Source organism: Drosophila willistoni, chromosome 3R (genome assembly GCF_018902025.1).
Source record: "Drosophila willistoni isolate 14030-0811.24 chromosome 3R, UCI_dwil_1.1, whole genome shotgun sequence".
NCBI lineage: Eukaryota > Metazoa > Arthropoda > Insecta > Diptera > Drosophilidae > Drosophila > Drosophila willistoni.
This window is the reverse complement of record NC_061086.1, coordinates 3820530-3844921: the sequence shown is the minus strand read 5'-3', so window position 1 is coordinate 3844921 and position 24392 is coordinate 3820530. Positions and strand designations below refer to the sequence as shown.

At 37.5% G+C, this 24392-nt stretch overlaps 3 protein-coding genes across 3 annotated transcripts in view; 2 read left to right on the top strand and 1 right to left on the bottom strand.

Annotated features, from left to right (window-relative positions):
- The window catches only part of LOC124459868, a 26962-nt gene extending 14279 nt beyond the window's left edge, over positions 1–12683 (top strand). The window contains exon 2 of the mRNA XM_047009646.1: positions 12652–12683. Coding sequence (XP_046865602.1) covers positions 12652–12668 — 17 coding nt within the window. The 3' untranslated portion in view covers positions 12669–12683. The remainder of the gene's footprint in view (positions 1–12651) is intronic.
- Positions 1–24392, bottom strand: part of LOC6650539 (45 kDa calcium-binding protein) — a 27866-nt gene extending 3474 nt beyond the window's left edge. Inside the window, exons 1-2 of the mRNA XM_023180561.2 lie at positions 24368–24392; positions 5375–6675 (exon numbers count right to left, since the gene is read on the bottom strand). Coding sequence (XP_023036329.1) covers positions 5375–5889 — 515 coding nt within the window. The 5' untranslated portion in view covers positions 5890–6675; positions 24368–24392. The remainder of the gene's footprint in view (positions 1–5374; positions 6676–24367) is intronic.
- On the top strand, positions 19811–23139 carry LOC124459880. Its single transcript, XM_047009650.1, has 2 exons — positions 19811–22101; positions 22872–23139. The coding sequence occupies exon 1, from the start codon at positions 20578–20580 to the stop codon at positions 21445–21447; it is 870 nt and encodes a 289-aa protein (XP_046865606.1). The 5' UTR covers positions 19811–20577; the 3' UTR covers positions 21448–22101; positions 22872–23139.

The window sequence follows — 24392 nt, the reverse complement described above, 5'->3', positions numbered from 1 at the left end:
TTTTTTGTTGTACTTTTTGAATTTGTTTTTTGGTGTTGTTTTTTGTTTTTATTTTTGCAGAGTTTTTTTGAAATATATGCCAAACGTTTGCGGTCTTTGTGAAGTTGATTTTCTCTTTCCTGTTTTTTCTTTTATTTTTTCGAAGAAAAATCCTTTATAACTTCTGCCATCAGAAGATTTTAACTACGTGCAGTTTGCTGAAGTTTCTCATTTGTCGTTGGCATTTTGCATTTCATTCGAGGCAGAGTGACAGGGAAAGTGCCATCTCAGCGAATCAAGGGGCGGTGGGTTGCGGTGTACAAGGATTAGGGATTAGTTACAAAGAAAAGTGCATTTTGCATAAGCCTGTATTGTTGCCTCCCTTTTCTTTCTTTTTTCTGTCCATTCTATCAATTGCTTACATAAAAATTCTGATTTTTGGTTGGAAAGAACAATCCCTGGACCAGGTAAATATAGATTTCACTTTTTACTTTAGGGAGGTAAAAGCAATAATGGAAATGTATGCATTCATATCTAGACGAATCTCTTGCAGAAGAATCGCTGACTTGATTAAAATATATAGTTTGAGTTTAGTTTTGCAAATTTAGTTTTTTGAGAGTTATCTATTCGTGTTTTTTCACGACTTTTTTCATTATGTTGATGAGCAAAAACGATAACCTGGTGAAAAGTTTTAAAATAAATCATTTTGAAATTTACTCGTGACATAATATGATTTTGCCATTGAACGCATAAAAGTTTTTGGCGCTTCTTTCGGCTCTATATAGTTTATTTTTTTATTCCAAGTTGTTTCTAGCAAAGTTTTGCTCGCCCTCGTCGCATGCGAATTGGCATTGGGAAAGTTTTTTTGAGGGCAAGTTTCCTTTCGCCTTACGTAGCATACTTTTATGGGCCCATTTGAGGCATGAGAGAGACAGTGGAAACGAAAATTGGTGGCTCGCCATTTTTCTTTTTTTCTTTTTTGTTTTTGCGCAGTGCTAAATCAATGCGAGCTAAGGGACTACGAATAAAGGCAAAAAGCAATACGAAAACGAGTGCAACAAGGCCCTTGCAATTCGCAGGCCTAATTGGTGCCAAAAAGAAGTCTGAACTGGTTTGCAGGACATTAACGCGTTGTCTGTGTGTGTGTATGTGTGTCTGTGTTCGTGTGAAACAGTTTGAATTGGATTTGGGCTGGATTGGGCAAGCAAAGCAAAATACACAATTAAAATTTATAACAATGTCAACTCTGCAAACACCCCACGACCCCTTCCCTCGCCCCCAGTAACTGCTTTTCGACAGTTGCCATGACAGTTGCCAGATAAAATTTAATTGCTTCTAAAAATGGCAGATACGACTGCCACAATGACGCTGACGCTGGCGATGGCCCTTCAACCGCATTATTAAAACGACATTTACATGCAAAGTGGAAGAAGGTGGGTGGATGGCGTCATGAAGGGCAACCACTAAATGAGGGCTATTAATTTCAGGCTTTACAATTATCACAACATTTTCTGGTCACTTTTAATTGCAATTTAATGTCAATGCGACAAGTGTGGAAATCCCCCTCAATACACACACACACACAGACACACAGTTCCTCATCCTCTCTCTTTCTCTAGATAAAGAAATTTGCGCATACTGAAGTAAAGCTTATGCCAACATTTTATTTTATTCCCTCTCGGTCTAATGCCTTTTGAAAAATTTATTGCCATCGAACAAAATATATTAGATGCATTTATCTAGCATTTGTCTATTTCATATCTAAATGCCGTTATCATCATCAATTTAAATTAATTTTATGCGAACAAATTTATTGGCGTAATTCAATAAGTTTACTTTCTACTTACACACATATGTATATTTTTGTCTCTTTGCCTTTTTTGTATGTAAAATATGCGTAGAATGTGAATACAGACTCCCTCGAGTGCTATGGTTTTAAATTTTATCCTTCATCAAATATTAATAAAGGCTTTGCAAATACTCACACACACTCGCTCTTACTCCCAAATACACACACACACACATACATTTGCATAGATCTACGCATACAAATGCAAATAAATGGAAACACAAATAGCAACTGTGTCCACGCTTAGTTACACATTGAGATTTCAAATAGAATTTGAATACCCTCCAAAAAAAGAAAATTAACATCAAGGCAAAGTGTATGAAATGTATTTGAATAGACAAATTGGCCTGAATCTCTGCATAGATTACAATAGAGCAAATTCTTGGAATAGTTCAGCAGTTCAAATATTATATGTGCCTAGCTAGAAATCGACAAAAAAAAAGGCAGAAATTTCAGCTGTTTTGCTTTCAAGATCATGTCCTAGATACATTATATTAGATTTGTAGACAGAAACAAATAAAAATTCTAACGAAAAAGAAGCTACACAACTTTGTGTGGGAGCCTTTTTTTTAGACTATAAGAAAATTTTGAGTAAAAATAATTAAAATCAGTTTTTTCCATATTTTAGTTCTAAGTTAACATTAAAACCTCTATAAAGGTTTCTCTTCCAATTTCCTTTACCATTCAAAATCAAAATTCTACAAAATAAAATAAAATAAAAAAAAAAAAAAATATAAAATATCTCAACTGCATAGACAATAGTTTAAACTCTGTAATGTAAATAGCTAGCTTTAAGCTAAATTTAATAATAAGGAAATAAAGCATGTTATGAAATGAAATAATTAAAATCAGTTTTTTCCATATTTGTACTGAAATGTTTTTTAATTAAGTAGACTTTTCGATCGCTATTCTATTATGGGTATATGTATTATTGGTTCGATCCGACGAATTGTCAAACTTGATCTCAATGAAGCAATAAAAAGTTTGAACACCAAGTTTCATTCCAGTAGCTTTCTAATTGTGAACGTGAAGTTAATACTTACGGACGGACATACGGCTATTCCTATTTCGACTCGGCTTTTTGTGCTTATGCAGAATATATGTATATACTATATGGGATCGGAAATGTCTCCTTCCCTGCGAAATTTTGGACATTTTGACATATTCATTTTCATTTTGACATATTCAAATTATAATTTTTGTTTATTATCTTCGGAATAAACCGAAACTCTAATTAATAAGCCCTGAAATCCAAATCCCTTTTAAATGCCACAACAATAGTGTTTAAGATTAAACATCGTGTCCATCTGAAGCGGCTTCACCAAATCAGATGCACCAAGAAATATACACAACGAAACAAAAACATAACACAAAAATTAATCATAAAGATTCATATGACAATTATTGCTTAAAACCAAACAAAACATGCGTCCACACTCTGTGGGAAAGCACTCAAGATTTTAAGAACGGCGCAATATCAAGTCGCCAACGCTGTGCATGATATAAACAAGCATTAATATAAACATTAGAGTAAGCATTTTTAAGAACAATTGTCGCCTCTTAGAGTCTAAGAATTCTTTGATGTACACAAGACGTTTGTTAATAAAATCAGTTCATATTTTGAATTCAAGTGATGAAGTTGGGCTTTCAGTTTTTTGCGGTGCTGAACTTCCTCTTCAATAGTTTATGGCTCGCTTAAGCCATTTCGTTAAGTTAGCTTTTAATACTCATTTTAGAGGGTATCCAGTAGTTTGTGATGCAACATTTAATACTTTCAGCTTTATTTAGCATAAAATCAAATTGAACTCGAACAATGTTCTCATTAATCCTAAATGTCAATATCATATTGCAACTAAATGTGACAAGATGCACGAGATAAACAACTTTTGTCGTCTCTTAGTTGGTAATTTGCAATTGCTTCATCTTTCTGTTAAGCAATCAGAATAGTTTCATTAACATCTTTTGGTGGAGAAATGACTGACTTCACAAACTATTTTATTATTTATTGAATAGAAATGAGATTTTCGGGCACGAAAGATATTTAAAGTTTTTTTGCCTTTGCTCAATTTTTTCCTTGGTTTTTTTTTTGTTATGGGGGTAAAAACTTTTCTTCTGTCAAATGGGGGGAAACAAGAAATTCAAGTAAATATGAAATTGCAATGACATTTTGATTTTGTTTCTCCATCTCTCTCTCTCTATTTTCTCTAACTTGCCTGTCTGTCTCTTTCTATCTGTTTCTGTCCTCGCTGTCTCTTGCACAAATTCGTTTTCGCACTTAAAGTTTTCATTTTTATTTGCCCAAAGGAAATTCCAGGCATTTATTCAGATGATTGCCCAACCAGCAGCATCGAATTGCAATTTTTCCTATGTAGTTTTCAATAGCCAGTTGGGGGTAGGTCAGGGGGTTAAGGGTCATGGATGGTAGAATGACTGGAAACTTTTCAAGTTTATGTTTTTGCTGGTCAACAAAAAAGTAAAAGAAAAAAATTCTAAGAAGTTCTTCGTCTATGGCCAGCCAAGTAATTGCCTAATCGCTTGAGCAAGTGATGAGACCATTTTGTGATTTAGTTGAAAGTAATTAGAAGAATTCTGCAAAGTCACAAGGATAGAAATTTTCCCTAAGGGATGTTGTTGTTGTTGATGACGATGAAAATAAGTTAAAGCCAATTATGAATAACTCAATGAAACATTTTTGCAAACATTTTAAAATGGCTTGAATGGCTTAAAATGTGACATGAAAGTTGTTTATTTTGCTTTTGAACTATGTTCCTCAAATAAAACCCCAATAAAAACTGTTATAGGAACAACTATGGTTGAGGTCCAAATATAATCAACTATTTTTAAGAGTTTTGTAGTCATCATTGACTCACTTTTTCTGTAAAATTCATGTTAAATTTGTCAATATGAACATCCATTCTCCGTCGTTTCCCTTGAATGGATATGCCGTAGTTCCATTATGTCTTATTAAATTACAAAATTGCGAAATCCTTGAACTTTCTGCTCCAATCAATGTTTATTATCTTCGCTAACTTGTAATTCGATTATCCTGATTGCCATGGCTCGGAACAAATCAAAATCAGAGCAAATAACAAATCTCTCTGCAGGGCCTCCTTATTGATGGCCCCTCCTGCCAATTCCTCATCCCGTTTGGGCATACAGACATCTCATCCATCAATTGCGGTATCCTGCCCCTAACCTCTGTGTGTGCGTACCTCTCTCCCTCTCTCTATCCCTGCCAACCTTTGTCGCCACTAATTTTACAATTTGTCGTGGTACACACAATTATGGCAGTCAGTGTTATGGCCTTGTTTTGTGCGGATGGATGAATCGGTTTCCTACTCCCATGCCTCGTTTTTCCGCTGTTAACAAAGCCGCAAGCAACATGGTTATGCGTAACAATAAAGCAGCCGCCAAACTAGCGCCAAATTATCAACCAGAACCCAAAAGGATGCCCCAAACAACCTACCAGGACCAACCCAAACATTACACCACCCTATGAGAGGGAGAGGGAGTGGGTGGGTGAGTAGACCAGCAACAAAAACTTACCGTTTGAAAGCTTTCGCAAGTATTTGCTTCTCATTCACATTGCTCGCCGCTAAAATAACTGTTTCTGGCTGGTTTGGGGATTTGCTGGCATTTTTTGCCAATCCCAAGGCTAAGCCCGGCGCCTTCGGCTGCATTTTTTCGGGGAGTTGGAGATGAAGATGCTTCGCCACCTTCTCGTTAGCCTTCTCCGAATCCAAATCGTTTGTCGTTAGCAGGGACTTTAGTTTCGGTTGCTGGTGCTGGTGCTGCTCCAATTCCTCCGGCGAGTGCTTTTGCTTTCGACTATTATGTGGCTCCACGTTGGGCGCCAATTTGGTTTGGTCGGCATGCTCTTGATTTGGTTGCTGTTGTTGTTGCTGCTGTTGTTGTTGTTGCTGTTGTTGCTGCTGTTGCTGCAGCTTGTGGCTGGTACTGTGCAATATCAGGCCAATGAAAAACATATAAAACAAAATGGCGCACAGTGTCGAGCAACGCAGCCAACGGAAGCTTTTGCTCAGCTTGTTAACGAAAGTCATTTTGTTGTAGACGCCTTCACTGGACAATGGATGGTCTTGGTACTCTTCCTGTTTCTGATGACGATGAAGACGATGATGATGATGCTGATGCTGATGACGGTGTTGGTGATGGTGAGTGATGTGATGGTTGAATGCCACTAGCACAACCGTATCTTCCTCTCCCTCAACCACTCCGTCACCCTCTCCGTCTACTTCTTCCGGCTCGTCGTCCTCCACCGCCCACACAGTTTCCTGCTGCTCCAACTTGTAACGCAGCTTTCGTCTCCTTGTTGCGTGTAATTTGCTGTAATTTTGTGTTCCTCTATTTCTGCTTTTCGTTTTGCGTGCTTTTATTTCATCCAGATGATGATGATGATGTTGTTGTAATTGCACATTAATTGACTTTTATGTTGCAGCTGGGATGAACCTAAAGATCCAGACGATTCGAAGCTACCACGCCCATATGCCGACACCAAACGCCCCTCAGTATGTTCTGCTTAGTTTCCTTTTCTCCTCTCTATCTCTTTCTCTCTCTGTGTGTGTTTGTGTATAAGCTGCCCTTTTTCTGGGTAATTCTAATACCAATTTGATGTGTTATTGCCTGTAGCATGTTCCATTTCCTCTCGGGTTCGCCTTGGTATTTCTATTTTCTTTTTTTGCACTTCGTTTTTAACGCCAATTTTACATGATTGTTACAGGCGTTTCTATTATGCATTTGAAGTGCTACCACTGCGACTGCTGTTCGTTCTGCTTCTGGTTTTCGTTCTTCTGGTGAACATCATGATGATTACAATGTCGATAATGGGGCTGTTAAGGAGAGGAAATTTAAAAAGAGGAAATGATTTTGATTTAAGCATAAGTTATGGTTGGAATAGTCAATTCAAGCATAGGAAGGACATTTATATTTGTAAGAAAAACTAATGGTAAAAGGAAAAGTGTGAATTGTGTAAGATTTGTCTTGGCACTTTTTCGTTTTTCTATTCAAGTTTTAATTCCCAATCACTTTTTGGCAATCTAAAATTTTTAAAAATGTCCAATATATGTAGGTATAAATTGGTAGTTCTTGAAATATTTAAAAACTGATTATGTAACGCCGACAGAGTCAAGATATTTCCCTTAAGAAACTTGTATCCAACCCTAAGCCCAATCCAATTGAATTGTTTTCTAAAACTACGTTTTATCTACTCTAGTCAATGCCAGTTAAGGCAAAAATGTCTAAGCTTTTAAAATAATTACATTCAGTATATGACTATCGTTCCTCATTTTGATCTCTCTCATTGCTTTACATTTTATCTGTTTTACGACTTCACTTTTAGTACTTTCTATTATGTAAGTCATTAGGTTGCTACTTCGAAAATTTAATGGTTATACCATGTTCTCTTTGATTCCCATTTCCTAAGTAATGAAAAGCCAAAGGCATTGAATTTATTCTTTGGGTTAATGAGTGGCCCCTTCTCGACTCTTCCTGCCACTCCTACGTCCATTTTATTTTGTGTTTGTTAGCACTTTCTCTGCCTCTCCCTCTTTCTCCTTGCTATTCCTCTCTGGGGGGCTATTGAAGAGGGGTTAAGCAGCTAATAGACTAATTAATAAGTTTATGTAGTGGACAATCGGGCTCAATAAATACTTTTGGCAAATGAGAGTTTAGTTGCAGTTGCCTGGGAAACCACAAGTGAAATTTAGTGGCAATCATATTTTATACTTAAAACAATAACATAGACTTAACTAACCAAGCAATTTAGTGAGTTCCAAATTTATATTTATAAATTTATAATTTATAAATTTATTTATATCATATTTTATACTTAAAACAATAACATAGACTTAACTAACCAAGCAATTTAGTGAGTTCCAAATTTATAAGCAAATTTTAGAGGGTTTTTTAGAGGGTTTCTCTAGCTATATTACAGCAAGAAGTCGTCGAATCTTACATCAGTTTAATCTGTTGAGGAAACGACAACCATTACGTGATAGAAAAGCAGCTACAAATTATGCTATATTTATTTAATCTTGAGAGGAAAATAATTGAGTTCTAGTCAGAGAAAATACGAACTTTGAGATGTATGAAAAATGAAATTTATTGATTCAGTTAATTATAAATTATAATTTATAATTATAAAGCAGAAAATTATAATCTTCATTCATACGAATTCAAGAATATGAAGTAATTCTCTTTAAAAATGTTTCCATGTCGGAAACTCCAAAGACAAATTTTTATTGACTTCATAGATTTGCCCCCATTGGTATGCAATCATTCATGAGACCATTAACACTGCTCTCGACTTACACACACATACACCGAAACGAAATTTACACGAAACCAGAGAAAAGAGAGAGAGAGAGAGAGAAATCTCATGAATTTGATTTGACTTACTGACTCAATTTGTATCTCCCCAATATGTTTTACCCTTTATTTTTTACCACTCTGGGGTAACTCTTTTTTTATTTTTGTAGCTCTTTTTAACGCTTTTGTTTCGCCTGGTTTACTTTTGTTTCAATTCGTTTCGTTTCGTTGTCTTTTATTAGCTCGTGAACAAGAAGAAGATTACGGGAGGGAGAGGAGGTATGGGTGTGAGTTGTTGTTGGGGTAAAGGGAAATGTCTTTGTGAATACATTCATTCAAGCTACGCATTGTAACTACTCACTTGCACTCTACTCTACTGTTAAGTCGCAGATGTTTCATTGTTTCGTTGTTGGCCAACATTTTGCCATTTTGGCCATTTGTTGCTTTCGAATGTTTTCTTGTGCTCCCTCTCACTCTGTCTCTCTCTCTCTGTCTCTCTCTCTCTCTCTCTCTCTCTCTCTCTCTCTCTCTCTCTTTCTCTCTCTGTTTTTATTAACTTGTTTTATTTTGCCTTTGTTTTGAACCTTTGTTGGTTATTAGTTTGTCCGCACTCTGCCAAACAGATGGCAGAAAGCACAGCAAAAACACAGAAAAAGAACCAAACAACCAAACAAAAAAAAAGTTAGTAATAAATTTTTAATGAAATTTTCTGTGCAAGCTTAATGAAAAGTGAGCACAAAGCGTGACAGAGTACAAGGGTACGAGAGGAATGGGTGGGGGAGGGAGAGTAAGCACACACAAAAAATGGAAAGAAAATGATTATTTTTCTAATAAATTTTATGTTCATATCTGCAATATGAAATCCAATTAGCAACTTTTTACCGAGCACAAGTACTTTTCCTCTTTCCCCCAATCCAATCTATGGCTGCTCATTAAATGTGTCCCTCAAAATGAGACTATAATGCAAAGATGTGCCTCGTCACGGTCTGGAACACTCTCAACCCAACCCTCACCCACTTTACTCCCTCCCTTCTTGCCATCCTGTAGATAGTGTCAATTTCAATAAAAATCGATGACATTACGAAAATGCGTTAAACTTTATGGCAAAACTATTGCCGGACAAAGTTGGCAAGGAAGTATCTCCCCTCTTGATAAGCTGATAGCTTGAACAAGTTTAAAGATTTGATTTGCAAAGCTCTTGCCATTCAAAGAGCTATTGCTCCTGCTCCTTCTTCTCCTCCCTCTCAATCACTTCATGAACGATAAAAATGTAGAGCAAGGAAAAAAAAACTAAAGAAAGAAATCCCTTATTCCCTTGCAGAACCAATGATGATGATGACGATGAAATGTTTGCTCTGCCATTGATGGATCTCTCTGACGGATGTGGATAGCGGATGTGGATGGCAGGGTGGTGGATAGCAGGATGGAAAGCTTATTGGCCATTTCAATGGTGAATAGATGTACGAATGATTGTTTTTTCAATGAGAAATACCATTGAAATGCATTGGCGGGGACAGGACAGGGTAGATTCATCTCTAGCTCAAGTATGTTTGTCCAAAAACGGGAAAAACTCTTCAAGTAGCAATTGCTAAGATGCACAACAAATACTATAGCCATTGAGGATTGCAGAGTGCATGATTCAAGTGAATTAATCAAATTCCATTCTATTTGATGAAGCTTAAAGTCACTAAAATGTATGCAACAAGCACATATAAGCTTATATGTGCTATAAGCTTTTTTGATCACATTAGGTAATAATAACACAGGCCGACATGATTTTTGGTGACGTTAACTTGAGTGGTGTTCTTAACTAATTAAGATACGCTGGTTCTGACTGCATACTCAATACTTTTAACTTACTTTTACTATATAAACAGATTTAGAATTTCCTGTTCAAGAAAAATAGATCTTGTTTGCAAACATTAATATTAAACAATTTGTTAAACGCATAAGATTCCAATTCGTTAAAATTAAAAAGCAGCAAATTCTTCGAATCCCATACTAGTTGGTCAAATTTTACTCATTTTGAAACCATATCCAAAGTGTAAGATATAATGCATTATAACAAAGAAACGCTTCTTTGACACTTAAATTGCTTTTAAATCATACCTAATATATAAATAGGTTAAAATAAAATTGATTTTAGTAAAAAAAATTTGTTTATATGTATTATACTATAAAATATTGCAAATAAGGTCATTTTTAATAATTCCAACGCATTTTTTTCGAAATCCTGACGTGATGAATAAAAACTAAGTACAGGGCCGTGATCAGCACCCCCAAATTACTATAAGAGACCTATTAAACTTAAAGCACTTTTTCATGACCTCAAAAATGTTGGCCTGTATAAATATTGTTTGTATATCAGATACGGATTATCTATTCTTTATGTAAAAACCTATTTAAAAACGGAAGCAAGTGTTTCTTAAACGTTTTCAACTTGCTTAACTTTTTTCTCATTGACAAGCTAAAAGAAAAAAGAAAAAAAATCCCATTAAAGGAATTTTCTCTTACTCTGCTTTTTCCAAGAATCAAGGTCACACTGAGTAGATACTTTGAAAAATTATGTAAATTACAAATATGCTATCCGTTTCCGCCACTTAATTTGTGATGTAAATTATTCTGATTATGCCGATTAGCCAATTGTTCTATGGGGCATATTAAACAGATGGAATTCGGCATTTAAAATTAAACAGCAATAATATATAATGGTTAGCCGTAATCCCAAAGGATTAAGGACTTGTTAGTCAATAAGGAGTGTAAGCAAAATCCTTATTAAATTATATCTATCTGTTTTTAAGCCCACATAAACATATGGGCTATCAATCGTATTAAAGACACATATACATGTATATATGCATGTGCACAAAAATGTAACTCAATTCTAAATTGAACATCAAACCAATCCACAACTAGGACTCACCCACAGTACAAACAAAATTCCATTAAAAATTTATGCATAAAAAAAGTCAAAATTTAATTTTTTTCTTTTCCTTTTTTTTGGCATCCCATCAAAAATTGTTCATATGGAAACTCTGGCATTTCAATTAAAACTCTAACAGACAAGCTCCGGATTATGATGTGAAATGATTATGATGAGGGGGGCGGATTTTGAGTGGCAGAGGGGCCAGGGAAGTGTGGGATAGGCAGCATTATTTCCCTGATAGATTTCATTTAACTTTTTAATGGACTTTGAACTGAAGAGTAGCCGAAAAATTTAACCCGGCATTTATATCAATTATAAAATAATCAACAAAATATGAAAAAAATTAGAAATTTATAAATTGCAAACAGAAATTTAACCCCATTTTTCATTTAGCCAAAGAAGAAAAGGTTTTCCCATTTTCATATTAAATATTTACATAATATTTTGCATTGTTTTTAAACAAATTCTCAATGCATTTCAGATTAAAGCGAATTTTAGTTTGGGTCAAAAGGTTGTGTGGGCCCAATCAAATCTGGGCAAACAACCAGCAACTGCAAAACATGAGCAAACAAACATTAGAAAAACACTCAACCCCCACGGCCCCCTCCACAACAATCATCCACCACTCAAAACTAAAAAAAAATTTTTAAACAAACAAAAGGAAACAAAAAACTGGAGAAACACAGACGAACAAATAAGTTGATTTGTTTGTTGTTTGTTAAGAATGAAAATGCCAAAAACTAAAAGAGCACTAAAAATGCAAATGACCAAAGAAAGGGCGATAAATACAGAGAGGGTGAGAGGAAAATGAAAGAGTGTAAGAGAGGATGAGCATCCACCAAATACCCTAACTAAAATAATAGATATTGCAAATCCTTTGAAAAGATCTAAAGAAATAATTACGATATTTAAAATAAATAAATTCAATAAATTGTCCACAGAGGAGTTTAAATGAGATCTAAGCGATGGTTTAAGATCCATTTATTGAATCACTTAACTAACATTAACTTTAACATTCTTTAGCTCAAATTTAGACTTACTTTCTCATTTAAAATTCAAGACACTCTGACTAAGTTTACTTATTGAATCACTTAACTAACATTAACTTTAACATTCTTTAGCTCAAATTTAGACTTACTTTCTCATTTAAAATTCAAGACACTCTGACTAAGTTTACTTAGCAGAAAGCAATAAAGTAGTTGCCGCAAGTTTGAAATGCTTAAAACAAACTCAAAATTACTTGAACAAACAATGTAATACTTGTACGAGCCTTAAGCAGTATTAAATATTTCTTAATTTGTTTAAATTTAAAACTAGATCATCAAACATGTGTTTGAACTTAAGAACGTTTTTAGGTAATTTTGGATATTGTTTTAGTGAACAATTTTCAAGTGCGTGACTAGATTTTGAACTTACTTAAAGGCAATCTTACAATAAAAATGATAAAATAATATGTAGGTAGTAAAAAAAGTCGGATGATTCTTGGTATTACAATTATTTACTGATTTTTAATTAAATAACTAAAAAGCTCAAACATGTCTCTGTAAAGAGTATAAATATCTTTTAATTTCAGCTGTCTCACAGGAATAAATGTACGAGCTGCATTTCGGCAAGTATGAAAATAAAGGAGATAACGTATACGCAACGTTAACGTTTGAAGTGAAAATTTCCATGGTCATGCATTTGGAGTAACAGATGCAGCAGCAGGTGGCAGTCCATAGAGCCACACTAGATTTGATAATATTTAACATAGGATGCAAGGGCAGAATGCACCACAACAATAACAACAAACTTTAGGAATGGGAATGCAAATGCGAAAGGGGATTCCCCCTCTGAATCAACCGACATCAACAACAGACTATTGCGTTGGTTTTGGAGAACATTTGAACTTGTCAAGCCGCCTTTGTTGGCATTATAGTTGGTGTTGCAATGCTCCAGCCCCCTTTTTCTGCCACTATTTCTGCCCTGCTTGTGTGCTTTAGGAAATGGACAGATACTGTCAGCTGACAGTTACTTGTTGTACCTTTTCGAGCAGCTCACCCACAATTCTTTGGTCTGGCATTTTTACATCATTTACACGCTGGAAAATTCTCTATCCCCTTAGTCTCTCTCCCCCTTTGTTGCCATGTAAATATGTATGCTGAAAGGGTGCTGAAGGGAATACAAAAAGGAGACTGAGATATACATAAGAAATGATGCTGAACGTGAGAACATTTATGGACAAGTGGCCAGGATAATGCGAAAAGATGCAAAATGGAAGTGAGTTTCGAACTAAAGATGATTGGTTGAATATGAAAAGAGAAATATGCAGATGAAAGTGTGGGTGAGAGAGAAAGATAGGTGAGCTTATAAGTATAGTTATTGATTCCAGTAAAAATTCAAAACGGATTTCTCATCAATCAAATTGATTGAAAATATAAAATTACATACTAAATCTTTATGTGATAAGAAAATGTAAATCTCGTTATTAGCACACCTCAGAAAACAAGGCATGTCTAATTGTAAGTGTTACATGGAAGGAAGTCTTAAAAACACAAAGTAATAAACTCCGATGGCAGTAACAGCAAAAACATAAAATGGCAATGAATAAACCTAATAAAACAACGTTTTACACAAAGGTGAGTACTTAAAAAAGACATAAGAAAATCCATAAAAGAAAAAACGTATTTACCAACAACTATCTAGTAGTCTAGATCATATACTTATCGTCTAATTGAGTTAATTTTCTACTTTACATGTTGGCCATCATTTTTAAGCATATAAGTTCTAGATCAGAAATTTCTCTAGTCCCAAATGAATGACACTGATGGATGGTAAGTACAAAGAAAGCGTTGAAATTCTATCCATCAAGCAAAGTTTCACATGCCATCGCAAGTTAGCATAGAGAGTCAGACTCCAACAATTCACAAGGATTATCAATCATTCTTTTGGACACTTGTGCAAATGAAGTAAAATTCTCGTTAAAGGACTAGAAATGAGAACTAATTCATTAAGTTAATTATCTCAGTTTACTACTACTACTACCTACTACTAAATTTGCAGCAAATTAAAGAGACTTGTTAGCCTGAATGGGAATTTGTAGTAGTAAAATTAGTCATACGACATGTTGGCACAAAATTATTCTTAACCCGAAATGTCCTTGTCGACATTAATTATATGCTAAGAGCTGGACATTTTATTCATCTTATTGGTTTGCTATACTAAAAATAATTGGTTTTAAGCTTTTAATTTTCAGTGCCTCTACAGAGATTCTGCGATTTTAGGTTTACATATTTTCGAGAGAAAAAAGGTTATAAAATGATCTCTGATGTATAACTAAAACTTTAATTACATAGTCCATTTGTTTTGAAGTTAGAAAGGAGAATAGGATTACGGAATACAGAGAAAAATACTTTTAATGGCCTGTTATTCGAACTTATCTGATCACCCCATTTTGTGGTACAGTGTAAGCAATGAGAATTTTGTTAGTAATAGCATTGATTTTCTATTTGTGGAACACAAATTATTATTATCGATCGAGCTGACTGCATATGGGATTATAGTTGACTAAAGCCTGCAGGCATATACATACCTACTATGTAATCCATCCTCTGTATGGATTGGCTTCCATTCTATCCCTCATTCACTTTCCTGTATCTCTATCTGTTTGTCTCTTTCATTTTGTCAGTATGTAATTATGTTAGTTTGGTTGGAAATTGAACAAAATTGGGTAAAAGGTAAATTGCAACCGGTTGCAGGCCCCCTTAAACCCCATTCCCCTCTTTGTTGCTATTTCTCCCTTAGCCTGTTCCACACTTGGCAATTAAATAATTTTGTTAAGCCAGAGATAGAGTAAAGTAACAGATGGATAGTAAAAGAGAGGGAGAGAGTGAGAGAGAACGCTAGCGAGAGTATAAATGGTGAAGAGTGAAAAGGAAAGCTAGACATACTGGCTCATGATTGTCGTTTTGCCAGTTTTTGTTTCTAGCAGCAACGGGACTTGATCGGGTCGGAGAAGGAGAAGGGGCATAAAAAGTGAAAGTGCACACATACACACACACACATGATGTTTACTCGTACACTTATGTGTATGTAGGTAGGCTATATACATATAAGTTAGCACACTCATCCTCATGCGAGGCCTCCTCCCATACAACCAGCGCCCCTGGAACGCCTTGTCCTTCAGTCACCAGACCATGCCCCACACCTCGGCATCTGCTATCACAACAGGACTCGACCGACACTTTCTACCAAACACGTCTGAACGAGCATCGGGCAAAATACCCTCTATCGATTTAAGCCTTGACCTTACACTCACATTTCATGCACTCACATTTCACACATGTTAGGGACATTAACAGACCACACAACACGCGTGCATCGCGACCCATACTAGCAATCTAAGTGACACCAGCCCACTCACATTTCATACACTCACACTTCATACACTCACATTTCACACACTCACATGTCACACACCAACGGACCACACACAGCACGCGTGTATCTTTTAGCCGACTAAGCTACCTACGTCTTCTATTTCCTGTAAACACACTTAGCCAAGTAAGCGACTTATGTCCCCTAGTATTTATGCGACCCTAGCAAAACGCGACCCTTGTCGTTCACACTAGGCACTTCACTTCCCTTTCTAGTATAAGCACTTTGAATATTGCCGATAAGCAGAATTCGCCGGAAGAGGCGACCCACTTCTGACACGATCCCAACGCCGCTGCCAGCGACACAACGCCGCAGCCAGCGCCCCTTGGGCATCTTGGAGTATATTTAAAGGATCACGCTCGACAGGGCGGGCAGTCTTAGTTTAGACGTAGAACTAGTTATGTCAAGTACAACTAAATAAAATCTTATAACGTTGTAAATCAAGTGTTGTGTTGTGTCTCACTGTAAGAATCCCGAGTTTCCCAAGTCCAATCCTTGTATCTAAGGAAGGAAATGGTAAGAATTCCCCTATATGGGAAATGGAAACTCATAACTGGCGCCCGAGCAGGGACCCGTAATTTTTCTAGAAGCCACGATAGTGCTAACCGCCCTTCGGGGGGAATCTAGAAACATTACGGGTCTAGACAATAACAGGAAGAGCTCCACAGTTGAATGCAAGCCATGTCAGTAAAGCGCATATTAAAGAAAAATAATTAATTGCTCAGGCACAAACCTGACCTATCCCAAATATCAAAAAAAAAAAAACAAAACACGAAGATAATAATATTGGCCACTAGGCCAACGGGAAATGCTTCACCTGATTATGGTGATATTTGAAACCAACGCGTGCCTCGGCTTGCATAAAGCTGCTGACTCTTCAAGTAACCATCCCGAACGCGTTTTGCTAAGACCGCATTCTCACGCCAGCAGAGTCAGGCAAGGTGGAATTAGCAAAACGAAGGGAAATTTTTGCGCCTCTTGCATTTTTGGCGTTAACACGTAAATAAAAGAAACCGGAAGGGGAACGACACGCTCCCGTGTCTGGCAACGCGCCTATAAAAAAAAAAAAAAGAGAAAAAAAAATATATATTAAAAAGAAAGAAAGATAACCACATGCAGTGGCAAGGTTCAATGATCCCTATGTGTGGATATGTCATCTAACTCCCCCTTCCGGTGTCTTGCAAAAGTGAATGACTGGTTGAAAGACCAAATCCTCCTTCAGAGAGGGCGGAAAGAGTTCATTCTTGATTAGCGAATGACTGGTTGAAAGACCAAGTCCTCCTTCAGAGAGGGCGGAAAGAGTTCATTTTTGATTAGCGAATGACTGGTTGAAAGACCAAGTCCTCCTTCAGAGAGGGCGGAAAGAGTTCATTCTTGATTAGCGAATGACTGGTTGAAAGACCAAGTCCTCCTTCAGAGAGGGCGGAAAGAGTTCATTTTTGATTAGCGAATGACTGGTTGAAAGACCAAGTCCTCCTTCAGAGAGGGCGGAAAGAGTTCATTCTTGATTAGCGAATGACTGGTTGAGAGACCAAGTCCTCCTTCAGAGAGGGCGGAAAGAGTTCATTCTTGATTAGCGAATGACTGGTTGAAAGGCCAAGTCCTCTTTCAATGAGGGCGGAAAGAGTTCATTCTTGATTGCTGAATGACTGGTTGAAAGGCCAAGTCCTCTTTCAATGAGGGCGGAAAGAGTTCATTCTTGGTTGCTGAATGACTGGTTGAAAAGCCAAGTCCTCCTTCAAGGAGCGGCGGAAAGAGTTCATTCTTCGAATGACTGGTTGAAAAACCAAGTCCTCATTCAAGGAGGGCGGAAAAAGTTCATTCTTGGTTGAAAGGCCAAACTTTCCTTCTGAGCAAGGAACTGCTGAAAGTAGAAGCATACGAATGGTTGAAAACCCAGGCCCTCATAAGGAGCTGCGAAAATACGAGCTAGTACCCCAACTATTAAAAATATCAACAAACTCTTGCTCTTTGATTCTGTCATTTAGTTTATTAATCAGGTTATCTTGGAATAGTGGAAAACGACTCCTCATATGGATAATCCAGATATTCCTGAATGATCAACTCAGGAACGTTAATCGGCTTCGGGAACGGAAAGGGGATTGTTTCCTCATCTTCATCCGGAACAGGCACAGTAATTCCTGAGCTGGCAAAATCATCCTCCCATAAATTGTAACTCTGATCAAAGCTGGGGGACCCTCCTCTGATGACCCGAGGGAACAATTCAGAACTCGAATCTGCAACTATGATTTCCTCCTCCATGCTCTCGTCATCAGAAGGGGAATCGCAATAAATTATTCCCGTTTGCACAGTTGGGTTGAAATTTCCGTCCGATCGCTTCATATTCTTGGCTGATACTAAATTAAACCTTACACCAGCACTGACCACTATGGTCTTTGAAGACGAGAATATGCTTAGTCAGACGGTTGAGGTAAAAGAAACAAAAATTCCTAAAAAACAACAATGCAGGACAGAATCAACGCATAAAAGGGGTGAAAGGAGAAATATGAAACACATGCACAAGCGCATTTTCAATTATGCACGCTCAGCATAAATAACGCGAAAACCGAAAATTGTTACCCCTTCCAAGAGTTTGAGGAATGGTGACAGCATAAATGAGCTACTAGATTGATGGCTGTCTAGCATATGGTATCCTAATGTGTATTTTTCATTCTTACAGATAATATTGTGAGTATCACGAATCGTAAAATTTGCTACCCAACGGGTGAGATTCAAATCCAGGTATACACATACACACTTTAGGAGTCACCCACTCATAAAAAACAAGTATCGCGACCTACAATAGGGAATATAGAACTATTTAGAAATTGAAAACAGTTGCTGTAAAAAAAACTGAAATGAGTGACAACGAAAACTTGAGCAATTGGCAGCCGCAGGAGATGCCGCGTACGTCACATTGGACAGTGATACCATGGTGAATACGCCACCAGTAGTCACACCTGTGACCCATAGCGAACCTAGATCCCGAGTCGAGTCAACCGGTCAAGCCGGAATACTCAATTTAAAAACCTACGTTCCCAATTTGAATGCCAACGCAGCATTTTAGAGATGGAAGAAAAAGTAATATTTAAGTATCATGATGAAATGGGGCATGTAGGAGTAGACAAAGTAGCCGACTTGATAGGTAAAAATTATTGGTTTCCCAGCATGAGAAAGGAAATTGATAAGCTTGTAAAAAATTGTCTCAAATGTATAACGTTTTCAAACAAATCAGGAAAACAGAAGGATTTCTTCACTCCATACCCAAAGGAGATAACCCGTTTCAATATTTACATATACATAGATCACTATGGACCGATACATAGTAAAGATAGCAAAATGAAACACATATTAGTCGTAATAGATGCATGTAAGTTATCATATAAAGCTTTGAGACTCCAAAGCTTGCGCAGATCGCAGGTGATATCCAGCTCTACAGTTATCAATCGAGGCTTTGGTCCCACAAAGCTTGTATATTGCAGCTGATAGCAGCTTGAGCTCGATAGGCTTGAAGCCCGCACCCACGTGTGCGGAAAGCAGTATCAAAAAGAACTCAAAAGGCACTACACGCAATGCTAAAGCGGTAGATGTCTAATACTTATAAATTAACCTAACTAAATAAATAACCTAAATAAATTGGAAAGCAACGAAATTATTAACTTGTACTAAATTTGTGCGGTTATTTGCTACAAAGAGTACGAAATCAAGTGAAGCAATCGAAGCACTGGAAGAATACTTCAAAGTATATAGTAGACCCAAGAATATAATATCAGATAGAGGCAGTTGCTTCACCTCCAAAGGTTTCGATGATTTTATTAAGGAATGTAATGTTAATCATATAAAAAAAGCGACAGCATCACCACAGGCTAATGGACAAGTTGAGAGAGTCAATACAGACCTAGGACCCATGATTGCCAAGTTAGTTGACAGTGAAAACAATAAGCAATGGCATACAGTATTGGATAAGGTAGAGTTTACAATGAATAACACAAGAAACAGATGCACCAATGAATATCCAAGTATAATGCTATTTGGTATAAAACAAGAGGTAGCATGATAGACAGCTTAAAGGAAAATGTAATAGAAGTGAATCAAGTTTAAGAAAATCGAAACTTAACAGAAATAAGGGAAAATGCAGTCATTAAGTAACAAAAATCACAAAAGCTAACAAAAAGGAAAAGAATAAAAATAATTATGTTCCGAGTAATATTATAACACGGAAGAAGCTACACAAGTCACACATTAAGTAAAAACACACTTATACACATAGCACTTAAGCAACAAGAAGCTAAGTTAAAATTAATATCACACTAAAAACACCCTTCTACTTCCGATACAATACATTACAAGCCCCCTCATTTTGTGCCTCTCATTGGCGGAGAGCTGCAAGGTCTTTAAGTATGAGTCCCCAATCGTGACGTTGCAACAAGGAAAGGGATGGAGAATTGAAGGACACTCAAATCTGGTACACGTAATCCCTCTCGATTCACTCGCGGGCTTTGCCGAAAACTTGTCATCAGCCCTGGATCAATACCCTTCTGGGGACTTGAAGACATTGGCCACCCTGAAAATTAAGGATCTAAACATAAAAATCGAGGAACTCACGGCCTCCCACAGGAGGACTAGACGAGCAATCAGATGGCTAGGCTCAGCTTGGAAATGGGTAGCAGGATCACCGGACGCTGCTGACTGGGACCAGATCTTACAATCCCAGGACTCTCTGATTAGAGAGAATAACCAACAATTCACCATCAATAAACAATTCCTGTCCGGCATTCAAGAAGCATTCGACAAAATAAACGAACTTGCAGGAACCCTGAACGCAATAAACAGGGATAACGACTCCGAACTATCCATCCTGTTGAACAAAATCTTGCTACTTGAACGGAAGCTGGATGAGATCGTGCGAGCATGCCAACTCGCAAAAGTTGGGGTGATCAACTCAAACCTATTGGATATAGACGAGTTGGAGGACATTATCAACACCACACCAAGCTTGCCTTATAACAACATCATTGAGGCCATCGAATTTGCCCAACCCACTATCTTCGTAAACGGGACCCTACTCCTTTACAACATAGCGATGCCACGGGTACTACAACAGGAGTACTCGGTGCAGATCATCAGGCCAACCATAACAAACAATCAACAAATCGATATTCCTTCAGGAAAGATACTGGTTGGACCACGAGACACCTACATGATATCCAAGAGCTGCCAGACCATGGGCAACATCACCATTTGTAAGGAGTCAGACCTCACTCACCTGGATGAAGAGTCTTGCCTGCCAAGACTAATAAAAGGCGGAACCGCAAAATGCCACTCGATAACCAACACGGCAAGCCCCATCGAGTTGTTAGAAGATGGTACCTTATTCACGACCAACTTTAGAGGGAAGTTGACAAACGGCGTTGTAGAATCGAAACTAAACGGGACCTTTGTTATTCAATTCTCCAACGAATCGGTGACCATTGGTAACAAAACTTTCAGAAGCCAGACGGTTACAAGGATGGTGGCTATACCATCCACTTTGTCCGAAATCGTAAACGAAGGACACCGACTAAACGTGGAATACATTCACGACTTGCACATAAACAATCTACGACGCCTCAACACTCTAACGAAAGGAACCACCATCACGGCCGGCTGCACCATCCTCGTATTTCTCGCCATCTTCATAGGTTGGATTCTGAAGAAGACGCTCCAGAAACCAGAAACAACACCCGAAATTAAGGGATCTCCGAGACGTCGATTTTTAAGGGGGGAGGAGTTAGCACACTCATCCTCATGCGAGGCCTCCTCCCATACAACCAGCGCCCCTGGAACGCCTTGTCCTTCAGTCACCAGACCATGCCCCACACCTCGGCATCTGCTATCACAACAGGACTCGACCGACACTTTCTACCAAACACGTCTGAACGAGCATCGGGCAAAATACCCTCTATCGATTTAAGCCTTGACCTTACACTCACATTTCATGCACTCACATTTCACACATGTTAGGGACATTAACAGACCACACAACACGCGTGCATCGCGACCCATACTAGCAATCTAAGTGACACCAGCCCACTCACATTTCATACACTCACACTTCATACACTCACATTTCACACACTCACATGTCACACACCAACGGACCACACACAGCACGCGTGTATCTTTTAGCCGACTAAGCTACCTACGTCTTCTATTTCCTGTAAACACACTTAGCCAAGTAAGCGACTTATGTCCCCTAGTATTTATGCGACCCTAGCAAAACGCGACCCTTGTCGTTCACACTAGGCACTTCACTTCCCTTTCTAGTATAAGCACTTTGAATATTGCCGATAAGCAGAATTCGCCGGAAGAGGCGACCCACTTCTGACACGATCCCAACGCCGCTGCCAGCGACACAACGCCGCAGCCAGCGCCCCTTGGGCATCTTGGAGTATATTTAAAGGATCACGCTCGACAGGGCGGGCAGTCTTAGTTTAGACGTAGAACTAGTTATGTCAAGTACAACTAAATAAAATCTTATAACGTTGTAAATCAAGTGTTGTGTTGTGTCTCACTGTAAGAATCCCGAGTTTCCCAAGTCCAATCCTTGTATCTAAGGAAGGAAATGGTAAGAATTCCCCTATATGGGAAATGGAAACTCATAACTTATATAAAAATGTGTGTTGGAGCCAACATTTAAACGTAACAGACACTTCAGTTCTCTGCCAACAACATAGAAATGTCACTCCGGCAGGCAAGTCCCCTTTGCAACGTAAAGGGAGAGGGGAGAGGAAAGGAAAAGCCCTTCATGAATGGTTGCATGTGGGCGAGTGAGTAAATGAATGAGTATATGTATTTGTGAGTGAGTGTGTGTGTGTGTTAGTCTAACAATAAAGCGTAGAGAGAAGTGCAACAAATGCATGAATAAACAACAACTCAATTTGAATAAAGCAACAGCAGCTCAGCTCACAGCAGCACACTTTCTGCCAACTGCGACGTCAACAGCGACTGCGACGCTAACAGAGAGCTGTTGCTGCTGCTCCTGCAATTTTATATGTTCTTTTCTTCACGACTCTTTTCAGGGTTGTCCCTTAAAAGGGCAAAACTGATTTTTATTTTCAATTCAATTTAAACTGGAACAAAATTTCACTCTTTACAACACATTTTAGATGAAATATATGTAAATGAAGTCAAATGTTTAATGCAAGAATCAAAAATGTTTAAGACACATTGAGGTTAGGTTTGATCATGGGTCAGAATAGACTTAATAATGCTGTTCATTTGGAATCTCAGTATAAAATCATTTTTTCAACAATTCAGTGATGCTTATGTGCAAGTTTTTAAATAATTTAAATTAAATTATTCAATTTGTCATTTAGATTAACTTCATTTTTACAGGAAAAGCTGTCTAAAAGAATGAACCTCCTGCTACAGTAATGTGTGTATATGTACATACATATATACATATATATATACGGACACGGATATGGACAGAAAGACTTTCGGATTACAATTGTTCGGCATTTGCTTGTATTCAAATTTCTATTTAAACTTCTGAGAGAAATTTTCCCAACATTTTCTATGTCAAAATAGTTGCAACATCTATCATAACAAATGTTTCAAAACTAAATTTTCACACAATAAATTATTGTTGTTAACCATGAAATCCAGTTATTCGCTGGCTTTTTTTTCTGGTTGCTAACAACAAGAAACAAAAAAAACAGAAAATCTACCCCAAAAAACTTGTTTAGACAGAATTCCGTCATTTCCATTTTGTATACATTATTGTTTTAGTTTAGTTTTTCCTTCGCGTTAGCTTTATTACATACAACACAATTGATTTTCGCTATGCAAATGTAAAATGCCAAAGTGCTCAACTCCATAGATATGGATAGAGAGAGCATCAGCGAGGGAAGTGGGCAGAAGAAGGTGGGGCGGTCTAACAATATAGTTTCAAACAAACTTCAAATTGGCAACATACAAAGAGCGAGTCACACACACACACTCACGTAGAAAGAAAGAGAGAGAAATAGAGAGCTTGAGTAAACGAGACAGAGAAATGTGGGTGACTGGGTTGAAGATACGGCTGCAAGTTGGTGGGGGCCACTAAGGGGCCAGACAGCAGAGGGGTATGGGATTGCAACAAAAATGACAAACGTGCTTTTGATAGACTTGTTGACGACAAGCTCCTGGCACTTGGCAGCTGTCAGTTACAGAGAGACCCACCAGCTCCTCTCCCTTGGCCACACACCCAAAAAAAAAAGCAAGGAAAATAGAAACCGAAGCGGGGCGATGTGTGTGTGTGTGTGTGCTTATACTCTGTAGCCAAGTGGTTATATTGAATTCTCTGCGAAGTTAGATATATGTATGATCCCACAATTAAAATGATCTACACAGATTTCCAATGAGTTCCCACGGTCCGTATGCGTAATTTTTGGTAAGTATTTATCTAAACAAAATTAATTATAGGGTATCCTAAAGGTCTAATTCACTTCCAAAGTTTATTTTTTAAAGGGATAGGAGAACGGTAGAAAGGAAGGGTCATGCTTGTGTTTGTGTTTTTTTTTTTGGCGGTCTGAGACTGGGCAAACAGTTTTTGTAAGCAATTTTTGTTCGGTTTGTTGTTGTTGTTGTTGCGTTTACATTAATATATAATGCCGAAAATCAATATCATGATTTCTGGCGATTGCCATTTTTACCGCAAAGCAATTCATATTCACATATGCTGCATAAAAGCCATGCCATAAAAAATTGTATTTGGTGGTTCAATCTTGATAATTGCAATTACAATTTACACACACACACACACAACCTGTAACACACACACCCACAGATATAGTAAATGTTGGCCAAGACAAGTTTCGGCTAATACAGCAACAAAACAAAAAACTAACCTTTATTGCATTTACGTTGTTTTGG

Bases quoted from the DNA above. Each gene is read 5' to 3' on its own strand.
- LOC124459880 (XM_047009650.1), top strand. From the start codon at position 20,578: ATGCCACGGGTACTACAACAGGAGTACTCGGTGCAGATCATCAGGCCA.